General features: G+C 35.3%; 2 protein-coding genes across 3 annotated transcripts in view; both read right to left on the bottom strand.

Annotated features, from left to right (window-relative positions):
- LOC107040363 (synaptic vesicle glycoprotein 2B) overlaps window positions 1–4,534 on the bottom strand; it is a 9,479-nt gene extending 4,945 nt beyond the window's left edge. Inside the window, exons 1-2 of one of the 2 annotated variants that reach the window (XM_015260428.1) lie at window positions 4,509–4,534; window positions 2,711–3,035 (exon numbers count right to left, since the gene is read on the bottom strand). In XM_015260428.1, the coding sequence (XP_015115914.1) occupies window positions 2,711–3,035; window positions 4,509–4,534 (351 nt within the window). Of the gene's footprint in view, window positions 1–2,205; window positions 2,339–2,710; window positions 3,036–4,508 lie in introns of those variants that run through there. The other variant, XM_015260429.1, reaches the window with a different exon arrangement.
- A 1,425-nt stretch (window positions 4,535–5,959) lies between these two features.
- Window positions 5,960–12,580, bottom strand: LOC107040366 (E3 ubiquitin-protein ligase RNF113A). Its single transcript, XM_015260431.2, has 5 exons — window positions 12,419–12,580; window positions 9,975–10,048; window positions 9,554–9,897; window positions 8,060–8,326; window positions 5,960–7,288 (listed from the first exon to the last, which is right to left on the bottom strand). Exons 1-5 carry the CDS (start codon window positions 12,480–12,482, stop codon window positions 7,111–7,113), a joined length of 927 nt encoding a protein of 308 aa, XP_015115917.1. The 5' UTR covers window positions 12,483–12,580; the 3' UTR covers window positions 5,960–7,110.
- Window positions 12,581–12,585: the final 5 nt, after the last annotated feature.

Here is a 12,585-nt window from a genome sequence, read left to right as displayed (position 1 = left end):
AAATAGTAGGGGGGGCTAGGGGAGACAATTTGGAATGAAAAGTTCCTCTGGGGTTTTCTTCTGAGTTTGATAGTTACTGAGATTATTGGGAATTTGTTGGCGGTTTTACGAGTTTCAGGGGAATTCAGGATTTTAGGAAGGCGTGGGAATACCTTGGTAATGAGAGAGTTTAGGAGAAAACACCGTAGGAACATTTTGTAGAGGATGAGATTTGAAATAAAAAGTTCCTGTGGTGTTTTTTTCTAGGTTTAATAGTCACTGACATAATGAAGAATTCGTACGTGGCTTTGTAAGTTTCAAGAGGAATTCAGGATTTTAGGAAGATATGGGAATATCTTGGAAATGGTGGAATTTGGAAGAAAACACTGCAGGAACTCTTTGTAGAGCAAGGAATTTGAAACCAAAAGCTCCTGTGGTGTTTTCTTCTAAGTTTAATAGTTACTGAGATATTTAAGGATTCGTATGTGGTTTTGTAAGTTTCAGAAGGAATTCAGGATTTTAGGAAGATGTGGGAATATCTTCGAAATGGTGGAATTTAGAAGAAAACACTGCAGGAACTCTTTGTAGAGCAAGGAATTTGAAACCAAAAGCTCCTGTGGTGTTTTCTTCGAAGTTTAATAGTTACTGAGATATTTAAGAATTCGTATGTGGTTTTGTAAGTTTCAAAAGGAATTCAGGATTTTAGGAAGATATGGGAGTACCTTAGTAATGAGGGAGTTTAGGAGAAAACACCATAAGAACTTTTTGTAGAGGAAGAGATTTGGAATAAAAACTTCCTGTGGTGTTTTCTTCTAGGTTTAATAGTTGCTGAGATAGTTAAGTATTCATATGTAGCTTTGTAAATTTTCGGAGGAATTCAGGATTGTAGGAAGACACGAGAATACCTCGGTAATGAAGACACCGTAGGAACTTTTTGTAGAGGAAGGAATTTGAGATGAAAAGTTCCTGATGTGTTTTCTTCTAAGTTTAATAGTCACTGACATAATTAAGAAATCGTAAGTAGCTTTGTAAGTTTCAGGAAGAATTCAGGATTTTAGGAAGACATGAGAATGTCTTGATAACGATAGGGTTTAGGAGACAACACTAGAGGAACTTTTTGTAAGGGACGAAATTTGGGGTAAAACGTTTCCGTAGTGTTTTGTGTAGTCTTGGGGGTTCCAGGGGGAATACAGAATTTCGGAAATTCGTGTTGAAGAATTATGAGAATATCTTGAGAATAAGTAGCTGTAGCAAAAACACCAGAGAAACTTTTGGTAGGGGAAGAAATTTGTAATAAAAAGTTCCTTTGGTGTTTCCTTTCAAGTTCAATAATTACTGAAATAATTCGAAGTTAAGATATGACGGTAGTTTTCGGGTGTATAAGGGGTCTAGTCTTTCCGAAGGAAAAATGAGATATTCACTAATTGCAATATAATATTAATTTCTAGGGTTGAAGGGCATTCAAGCTTTGTTTTCCCCAATTAATTATGGACTCAGAAGAAAACACCAAAAGATCATTATAGTCGCCAATTTTCTCCCCTACAAAAACATCCTCCATTGTTTTCTTCTAAACCTAATAAGATCCGACATAGCTCCCACATAACCTTAATTTCACAGGTTCAGGTTAACAAAAAATAAAAATTGGCAATTGCAAAAAATCACGGAACAGAATGAATTTAGAAGTAAAGAGCACACAACCTTTTTGTAAGATACCCTATTTATCATTGAAAAAATGTCGCCCACTGAACCCTTCCACCCACAATAATTACCGAGATAATTGTTGACGCGAACATAACCTCACTTTCTAACACTCCACCAGAAACTCAAATACAAAAACCCAAATATCTTCGGAGTGAGCGAATTAATCACAAAACCCCAAAAAACCTTTTTTGTACAGAATTAAATTCCACACAGAAAAGGTCTTATGATATTTTTTCCTAGACCCCCTCACTCCGGAAATAATCCCAAAAAAACAAGAAAATTATCACAAAACTGTCACATCCACTCGTATTTCACGTTTGACTCGAAAAATCTCGGGATTAAGAGATTCAATCGAAAAACAGCAGAGAACTTTTTTGTGGGGAATTTAATCATCTACAAAAAGTTCCCAAAGTGTTTTTACCCAGAGTCAATAATTACCGAGATATCCGCGAAATTGGGAGTAGTGTCACGTTCGGGGGGAACTGTCGCCCCAGTTTGTTTGGGTTTTTTATCGGGGGAACGTACTGGAAGGTCTTTGAAGTGATCCAGAAGGTCTCGAGGGTCGTTCTTCAACTTCGTGAGGGATGTGTCCAGGTCCTCGGCCATTTTTATTCAAGAATACAATAAACTTTTCGGTTGGAATGGGGAGCGCGCTGCGCACTCGAGCGCAGTGGCACAGTGACTGACGCGTGCACTTTGGAGCAGGAATGGGATTGGCCGTGAGTCATCAGGAATTTTTTTCTAATTGATCGGGGGAAGTGAGAGCCCCTCCAGGTGGGAAAGCTCTTTGGATCATCGACTCAAAATAAATCATCCCAAAAAAATGAAAATTCTAAATTTTTTCGCATTAACGCAATGTTTATTTTTTTTATCGGCAAATTAACTCGGGAAGGACTGGGTCTACGAAAAAACTTGTGAGAACTTTTTTGTGGAGAATTTCATAAGCTACAAAAAAGATCTTCAGAATTTTTCTTATAAATTCATTGGTTTTTGAAATAATTCAAGAAATAGGGGGACTTGATTTCCTCACCTGTTTGATCGCATCCTCATGGAATTGCGCTAGTAAATTGGCATCATCCCTGGAGTCAATGAGATCGTGCTCAGCGGGATCAGTGGAGGTGGCACTGACAGTGCCAGCCGCTGCTGCTGGTCCACCTGCAGCGGTGGTTGTGGTGGTGGTGGTGTTGTTGCTCTGACTTGTCATTTCTTCGGTGTACAAAATTTTCTTAATTTGTGATTTGTCCCCGGGTCTCACTGAACGACCACCGCTTCCCGATTGGGAGATGGCATCACCGCTTTTTCCTACAAGCCAGAGGCTTTCCTCCTCTGATGGGGGCATCACTGCCACCAACCATCTGTTGAAGAGAATTTTCTCATTTTTGAGGGATAACGCCGGGGGAAGGGGTTCCAGGGAGAAACAACGGGGGAGCTTTTTGTAGGGAAGGTAATTTGGAATAAAAAGTTCCTCTGGTGTTTTTGTCTGAATTCAATGGGTATTGAGATAATTAGGGATTCGTATGTGGTTTTGTAGGTATCAAGGGAATTCAGGATTTTAGGAAGATGTGGGAATATCTTGGTACTGGTGGGGTTTAGGAAAAAACACTAAGAGAACTTTTTGTAGGGAAGGCAGTTTGGGATAAAAAGTTCCTCTGGTATTTTTGTGTGAATTCCATGGGTACTGAGATGATTAGGGATTCGTATGTGGTTTTGTAGATTTCAAGGAAATTCAGGATTTTATAAGAATGTGGGAATATCTAGGTATTGGTGGGGACTAGGAGAAAACACTAAAGGAACTTTTTGTAGAGAAGGTAATTTGAGATAAAAAGTTCCTTTGGTGTTTTTGTCTGAACTCAATGGGTACACAGATAATTAAGGATTCGTATGTAGTTTTGCAGGTTTCAGGGGAATTCAGGATTTTAGAAAGATGGAATATCTTAGTACTGGTGGGATTGAGGCGAAAACACTAAAAGAACTTTTTGTAGGGGAGGTAATTTAGAATAAAAAGTTCCTTTGGTGTTTTTGTCTGAATTCGATGGGTATTGAGATAATTAGGGATTCGAAGGTGGTTTTGCAGGTTTCAAGGGAATTCAGGATTTTAGAAGGATGTGAGAATATTGGTACCAGTGAGATTTAGAAGAAAACACTAAGGGAACTTTTTGTAGGGAGGGCAGTTTGGGATAAAAAGTTCCTTTGGTGTTTTTGTCTGAATTCAATGGGTATTGAGATAATTAGGGATTCGTAGGTGGTTTTAAAGGTTTCAGGGGAATTCACGATATTAGAAAAATGTGAGAATATCTTGGTACTGGTAGAGTTTTGCAAAAAACACTAGAAGAACTTTTTATCCCAAATTGTCTGCCCTATAAAAAGTTCCTCTGGTGTTTTTGTCTGAATTCGATGGATACTGAGATAATTAGGGATTCGTTTGTGGTGTTGTAGATTTCAGGGGAATTCACGATTTCAGAAAGATGTAGGAATATCTTGGTACTGGTAGGGTTTAGCAGAAAACACTAGAGGAACTTTTTATAGGGAAGGCAATTTGGGATAAAAAGTTCTTTTGGTATTTTTGTCTGAATTCAATCGGTACTGAGATAATTAGGGGTACGTAGGTGGTTTCGCAGAAAGATGTGAAAATATCTTAGAACTGATGGGGCTGAAGAGAAAACACTAGAGGAACTCTTTACAGGGGAAGAAATTTGGGATGAAGATTCCTCAGAAATTCAGGACAAAAATACCCATGCAATAAATACTTTTCACTTCACCTATTACGTTTTATGATTTTTTATACTAAATCATCTTTTCTAGAATCATTTGTCACTGTGGAAACTTACATCCTCACACTTTCAACAATTTTCATTCTATCGCGACACGACTACCTCAAACAACGCAACGCACGTAGGCTAATAAATACTGGATGACGTTTAATCACGATAATGGGGATAAAAAATTGTCATCTGATTCCTCGCTATTTCCCTCCCTCGCGCACTAAACCACACGAAATCATCAGTTCCCACCACTTGCATCGATTATTCTCATGAAATTCATTGTCTAAGAGCTGTCAATAAACTTTTTAAAATGTGAAGACGATTTTTTCATGATTTTTTTATCCCCAAAATTGAGAATCAAGACGAAAATTGCAGCAGTCCTGTAGTAGCCCCAACGATTTTCAAGGCACTCTTCACTAATTCATCACCGACTCGCGGTAAAATCGATGGAATCACCTTGATTTTCCCTCGTTTTTGTACCGATTCAAATGAGTGGTCACAAATGACGAATAATTATCCCAATTAACCGTGCGATTTTATAATTAATGAGACGATCAGAAAAACAAAATTAAATGCATTCTCATGGGAAATGTCGGGTGGACATGAAAACAAGGTGATCTGGGCAACATTAGTGTGCATTAATATTCATTAAGATTATTTACAATTTATTGCTTAATGAACTAATGAAGAACAAATCTAAAATTTATGAAATGATAAATAATATATAATTGTGTAATTAACAAAATAAAAGTAACAAAATGTGATTGAAAGAAATGAGTTAATTATCAAATGATAAAATAGACCGCATGAGTCAATCTACGCAAGACTCTTGGGCGCTAAAATTCATTAAAATTATTTACAATGTATCGATAAACAAAGTAATGAATCACTAGATTACAATTAATGGAATTGTGAAGGATATACAAAGAGCTAGTCTCATGTGATGGTGAGAACAATGTAAAGGATATCCAAGTACTTTGGCTATTTTTTCACCAGTGAAATGCTTTTCTATTATACTTTTGTATTCGAACATCAGAGCTTTCACTTGAGCCCCATTTGACTCTAAATTTTCGGACATTTTACAATGATTTTATTATTTAAACTTTGCAGGTCTGCATTTGAATCTCGATATTGAACCGTTAGACATTTTTTTCATTTGAAAAAAAAATACAAAGTTTACTTTTTGAGGAAGATTGACGAAATAACTAAAAACTGCAATTTTTGAAAATTACGAGCATTTTGTATAAATAATTTGTAAAAAATCAATTTTCCATCATAAAAATCATTTGCTCGTAATCGTAACAAATTAATTTGTATTCAGAGTTTTGCCAGAAATCGATCTTATGCCTAAAAAAATTAGATTTCCGAAAGTTTAAACAATTTTAATTATTTATTCATAAATAACGAATGTTTAAAAAAATGATAATTCTGTGCAAAATGTAATTTCAATGACGCTGAATATCCACGATTTTTTCAAATTTTCCCCACGCAATTTAATTGACAAATTTGATGATTGAAAATAGTTGAATCTATAGTGTGGTCTGTACCAAACTGTAAAATACACTGGGATATCCTTAATGGGTTGTTCCTAACAATGATAATGACTAAATAAAACTCTTGAACAAAATTAGACCTTCTGTCTAAAACATGGAAAAGGACAAGTGTCCGAGGACATTTTTAATGGAGAACTCATTACCTGATTGATATTATTTATTTTTCCTCAATTCACTAGTCCTCTTCTCTTCGCCAACCCCCCCAAAACCCCTCTCAAACCCTTATATTCAACGCCAAAAGCCTCCAGCCCCCTTCACATTGCCACTAGTGGATAAAGAAATTCTCCCAGTGACAACAGAGATCCCGGGAGATATTAAATACATCGAGACGATCGATATGCCTGTTCCTGATATGTTAAATCCCCCACATCTCCCACTCATCAATTCTCCCAACTATTCCAACAATTACAATCACTCAATCCCTCATTTCTCAATTTTCCCCACAATTCCATCCATTTTTTCCACTTTCAACTCCAAAAACCCCAAATAAAATTTTTACCCCAATCTATTTCCACTACATTTTCTTTTTCAATGGTTGGAACAGACTAATTGATGATGTAATTGGAGGAATAATTTTTTTTTCAGGTCTGAGGGACCTCCTCCAAGGTAACACTCCAGTCTAGCCGCTTTTCAGTCCCTTTATGATTGAATTTTCACTCACTGGATGTTGGAGAGCACTTGAGGATCATTTAACAGGCGTCGAGGACATTTTTTTATGCTTCAGAGGGTCCAGTGATGGGGTTTTGTGGGAGAAATTGATGGAAACACTTGCACGATGACATTTCAATGCTGGAGATACACATCCAGTTGCACATTGGTTGGGTTGTTGTATCGATTCAAGGGGGGGGGGAGTTGGTTACTATCCCGCAGTCGCACGAATACTCGCGCTTCCCTGGGTTATCTCGACTAGTCGCGGTACACAAACGAAAATAATGAATTATCAATTCTTCGAATTTCTTTTTTTTTTTTATAAAACTTCGACATTTTGATTTTGGTTTTTCCTCTTTGTGAAGATTTTTGTGATCGGAGAACAATTGTACTTGATCAATTGATTGTTTATTTTTTTGGTTTTTAATAAATAGTTTTTCGGGACGGGGATCGTGGGGGTTGAGTCATCAAGTGTCCTCGACACCCTCGCAGCAATCCATTTCCTCATGCTCTTCTGCTTTCATTCGGGCTATCAGTTCTTTCGCTGGGTTGAACACACCTGTCGTCTGGACATTGCATATGAAGCATCGTGTGGATTTTTTGTAGTGGTCGAGGGCACATTTTTCACAGAAGTAGTGCTTGCATCTGAATATGAGGAAAAAATTTCATTGATTTGACTGGAAAATTGAATTTGGTGAATTTTATGGTGAAAAAGCTGGAATTGTTGAGCTCATTGTGAGGAGTAAATATGATTTTTGATTGAATTTTCAATAGATTCAAAATGCAGATTAAAGGGTGACTGAATTTACCAAAATTTCCAAGAATTTTTATTGTTATATGGAGTTGAAAAGAGGAATTTCATTCGACATTTCAATGAGTTGAAGATTCAGAGATTTTTCACTGGATTTTTTATATATTTTCATTGAAATTTCAGGAATAGTTTTCTAAAAGTGTCTGGAAATTTTTACATCAGTTTTCAATAAATTTTGTTAATTATAGTATTCAGAAAGAAATTGATGAATTACTACCCATCAATTGAAGAGGAAATTTCATTCACTAAAAAAAGTTGAATTTTCTTAAATTTAAGTAATAATAACTAGAATTCTTAAACTGATTGTGAGAAATAAAGATAACTTTTGATTGAATTTTCAATAAATGAAAATTTCAGAAAAAGAATTGCCTGAATTACTAAAATTTTCTATAATTTTGATTGTCATATGGGCTTAGAAATTGCAATGTCATTCAACATTTCAATGAGTTGTTGTTGAAGATTTAGAAATTTATCACTGGATTCGTTACATATTTTCCCTGAAATATCGGGAAAATTTTTCTGTAACTGTGTGGGAAATTTTTAATCAATTTTCATTCCATTCTATTGATCGTAGAAACCAGAAAAAAATTGACGAATTATCGTACTTGGTGACAACAGGATCGGTGAATGTGTCCCTACAGATGAAGCACTTGAAGGGCAAACTATCCTCGTCACTGTCGATTTCATACTTGCTATCATCCTCATCTCCAGAGTTATTATACTCTCCACTGGCAGCCTCCCTCTCCAATTGCCACCCGAGTTTGTAATCAGAACGATCATGCAAGAATTTACAGGAGTCCCCAAAGCCACAGAATCCAGTCTCTTTGTAGTCCTTGCAGATGTCTGGTTGATAATCCCATCGGACTGTAGCTCTGGAAAAGAAAAATATTGTGATCACGAGACGTGACCCAACCCTCTAATACCTATGGGATACATCGCAATTATTCCAACGAAACAAAACAAGTGGCCCATTGCACAGGCCTAAATCAAGAATAGTTTTTTTTTGCTAAACATTAGCAATTTGTTTCCGAATGGATTAATCGAATTAAAACAAAAAAGTGCATATTCGGTTTTCTGTCATTAATTTCAGATTAGTAGAAATCCTTCCTACAGTTTCACCTCAGGAAAATTCAATCGTTTTTTATTAAAGACAATTTGAGAGCAAATTTTTTAGTGAACTGAATTTATTTCAAATTAGACAGATTGAGTGAAAACAAAATGAATGTAAAATTTGATATCACGAGAGTTCATGCTCCTGATACATCAATGTTCATGTCTCCTCGGTCGTAAGTAAATTATTTAAATTTTATTTTTCTCCTGAATAGTTTTTCTGAAGCTGGACTTGAGACCAGTATAACTTTTTTGATAATGAATTAGCAATTTGCTTCCGAATGGTAAATTGGGGAAGAAGATATACAAACCATGAAGCCTTAATGTGATCTTTAAATGTCCCAAATGTCTAACATGAGCTCCATATGCCCTGATTAAACATCTAACAGACGCCGACTAAATTCAAATGAAACTGGTTTAAACTTCCACTGAACATTGATTAAACCTTGACGAAACCTTGGTTAAACCCTGATTAACCTTCGACTAAATCTCGACTAAACCATGATTAACCCTCGGTAAAATGCTTTTTAAAGCTATAATTTCAAAGAAAATGATGCGATCCAACATCGAACATCCAAACGAATATTTTAAGCCATAATTCAGTAGCAAAGTGGCAAAACGATACAATTCAATTTGACTATTGACCAGTTTTCAATGAATATCTCAGAATTTAAGGGAGATAGCAAAATTTTTGTTATAACCTTTTTTGTAGAGCCGATTGAGTGCTACAACAAATGTAACCACAAAAATTTAGTCATCTCCCTTAGATTCGGAAATATTCCTTAAAAACTCAACTGAGAGATAAGTTGTTTTAAACCATTTTACCATTTCGCTACTGAATTGAAAAGATTTTGACGATAATTTTTCGAATGGTCGTCGAAAAACTAAATTTGAAAGAAAAAGCTCACATACATACATACATCGTCACACAAAAAATGGAAATTTCAGATTTGACGAATACAATGCTTCCATTCAGAAGCCGTAACTACCTCAGGTTTGCTGGCGCCCTGATGGGGCCCTTCCTGACCATTCCGCTGGAGGCATTCCCAGCAGCTGTGTCCTTCTTCTTGTAATACTGGGCATAATTATTCAGTCCCCTGTAGATCTTGTCGTCCTCCTTCCCCTCCAGCTCCTCGTTTATCTTCTGAGCTTTCTCGAATATCGCCTGAGCATCCTTATCCACCTCTGTCTCAGTCTCCAGAACAGATGTGGCTCCCTGATCACTCGGGCCCTCAATCTGACTTGATTTCGTACTCTTATAGGACACCATCACTGAGGCTTCTTCCTCACTAGAGTCACAGGTCTCAGTCTTCTCTTTTCCTCTGAGACTTGTCTGTTGAAAAATTTAATGCAAAATTATCAATTGATTGTTTTACTATTGATATTGATGACTGGAACTGTGATACACACACTTTGTCGGAGGGGATTACTTCCATCAATTTTCTTCTCCTTCTTCACGACGGTTGTCTCATCCTCACTGCTATCTGCAGGAAAAAATGTTGAAAAGGAAACTACGAAGTAATCAAAGTAGGGTGAGAAGGCCAATTGTTGAACAGTGCAGGGAAATTCGAGTTTCGTTTTATTTTAGATCCTAATCTAAAATAAAAGAATCACCTAAATAGAGGTGTGATGGCTTCCACTCCTTCAAGGATCTTTTAATTAGCAGAAAAAAATTATTTAAAGTGAAAATAACAAAACAAAGAATAATTAAATTGAGAAATCATTGAATTTGATTTATTACATGTTGATCAATAGAAAAAATAATTGATCACATGATTATACAAGAGTAATATTATTGAAAGGTGAAATAATCAGTGCAATTTTCATTTCATTTATGGATTTATAGAATATTCAATGCAAATTGAAATCATCCAGACATTTATCTGTTTACCCCAAATGTATTTTTTGCATTCGAATGGAAGCTTTGTAATCGTTCAAATTTGAATTTTGAATTTTTAAAAGTCCAAAAATGCCATTTTTAGACCTCGTCCATACGTGTGTGTGGATGTGTATACGTACGTAACAAAATTTTTCTTCAATTGTTCGCTAATTAATGAATCGAATTGAATCTTTTGTTTTCAAATGTAGTTATTGCTGAGCCCTATCAATCGCCATCAATTAAAATTTAATTTATCAATTAGTTTTTTAATTTTCGAATTTTTTCAAAAATGGGTCGTCCTACGATAACTGAAAAAAATGTTCTAGATTGATTGAATGATGGCTTAAAAAATTTGTTTGGATGTCCTTTTGACCGAGTTCGAAGATGAAGGCGATAGCAATAATCGTTATTTTGATTTATTTCAAAATTTGCAAAAATTTTGTATTTTTTGGAAATCATAATTCTGGAGATAACTTTGAATATCATGCTCGAAATGAATTTAATCATAGCTTAAAATGTTTGTTTTAATGCCATTAAGTCAAAGTTAAAAAATGATTACGATAGCTATATTGGTTAATTCAATTTTTATGATGATTGTTGCAAATTTCGAATTTTTCATGAATTTCCCTGAAAGCGAGCTTTGTGATGATTTTTTCAAATGTGATGTTACAAATTCATTCAAGTATGTGTAAATAAAATTTTTCTATTGACATTTTGTCAAAGAGCTGACGGGGGAGATAGGACCGTAAAAAAGACAATTGCTTGTATAGAAGGAAGGGATAATAAGAATAATGATGATGATAACATTCAACTATGTTGAAAATCTGACAAAATTAGTTGAAAAGAAATCTTATTCAATTTAGCAAAATAAAGTAAACAATGAATTAGGGGAGGTTGGGGTAAAATGGACACTTTTGACTTTTTTTTAAATGGTGATGTCGGGTTGAAATGTTGATAAAATTTAATAATTTTTTGTTCATTGCAAAGAACAATTCTTTCCCTTCGTGATGAGCCTAAACTGAGCTGAATTGATAAATTTGTTTCTGAGTTATGAGTAATTAAAACAAAGGTCTAAAGTGTCCATTTTACCCCACTCTCCCCTATCCATGATAGAAGGAAATGATGTGTGAAATAACCATTCGGAAGTATATTACTAATTTATTAGCAAAAATAAATATAGGGGAGGTTGGGGTAAAATGGACACTTTTGATGTTTGTTTAAATGTTAGTGACAGGGTGAAATGTCGATGAAATTAAATCTTTTTTTTTTTCAATACAAGGAACAATTATTTCCCTTTGTGATGAGCTGAAACTGAGCTCTATTGATACATTTGTTTCTGAGTTATGAATAATTTTAGAAAAGTCTAAAGTGTCCATTTTACCCTACCCTCTCCTACCATCATTAGACGTATTCATCCCCGAGAGATATAAATTAATAAAGGAATGAGGAATTTTTGGGGAAATAAAACTCTATGTTCTAATTGTCAAGGATGCGGCATTTCGCTAAATATATTTTAGCTAAACGTATTAACATTTTATCTAAATATATTTAGCCTAGAAATATACTATATACAATACAAGAGCAATTTTCCACTTGTTTCTTCATTGATAAGAGTTCTAAGGCTTATTAATAAAAAAAAGACTAATAAGATCTTTACTGATACTTGATACTGATAAATGTGTAATGAACAAAGTAAAAATCCCAAAATGTGAGTGAAAAAGTGAGAAATGTGAAATTTTCTCGACTGCTGAGCCCCAAACAGTAAAGTGAAATACATTTCGTGGGAAATGTAAAGAGAAATTATTTGTAGAGAATAAAATTCCCAATTAATAAAGTCTTCTGACATTTTTTTCTGACATTTCTTCACCCGAAATTCACCAATCCCTCCAACACCTGCTCATTCTAACCTCAGAGCTTAATTTCCCCCAGAAAATCCAGACAATCCACTAAAATAACTTCTAAACAATTATCTCACCGTTCTGCCCCTCAGCCTGACGCTTCCTCATGGCGTTATTAACAATTTTCCTCTTCTTGAACATTTTTAACGATTTTTTTCCACTTGTTTACGATTCAAAACGACGTCAACATGTCAAACACAGGAGCCGCAGTTGCTTCTGCATTGTGAACCACTGGTGGTTGTAT

Source organism: Diachasma alloeum, unplaced genomic scaffold, assembly GCF_001412515.2.
Source record: "Diachasma alloeum isolate Michigan unplaced genomic scaffold, Dall2.0 Dall_scaffold_00327, whole genome shotgun sequence".
In the NCBI taxonomy this organism is placed as follows: domain Eukaryota; kingdom Metazoa; phylum Arthropoda; class Insecta; order Hymenoptera; family Braconidae; genus Diachasma; species Diachasma alloeum.
The sequence above is the reverse complement of the archived record's forward strand: the minus strand, read 5'-3'. Positions and strand labels throughout refer to the sequence as shown.

Excerpts from the sequence above, each read along its gene's own strand:
- LOC107040366 (XM_015260431.2), bottom strand. The coding sequence starts at position 12,482 with ATGTTCAAGAAGAGGAAAATTGTTAATAACGCCATGAGGAAGCGTCAG. Across the intron at positions 9,898-9,974 it reads GTAATCCCCTCCGACAAAGT|ACAAGTCTCAGAGGAAAAGA; the intron begins GTGTGTATCACA and ends ATTTTTCAACAG. Across the intron at positions 7,289-8,059 it reads ACCGATCCTGTTGTCACCAA|ATGCAAGCACTACTTCTGTG; the intron begins GTACGATAATTC and ends CCTCATATTCAG.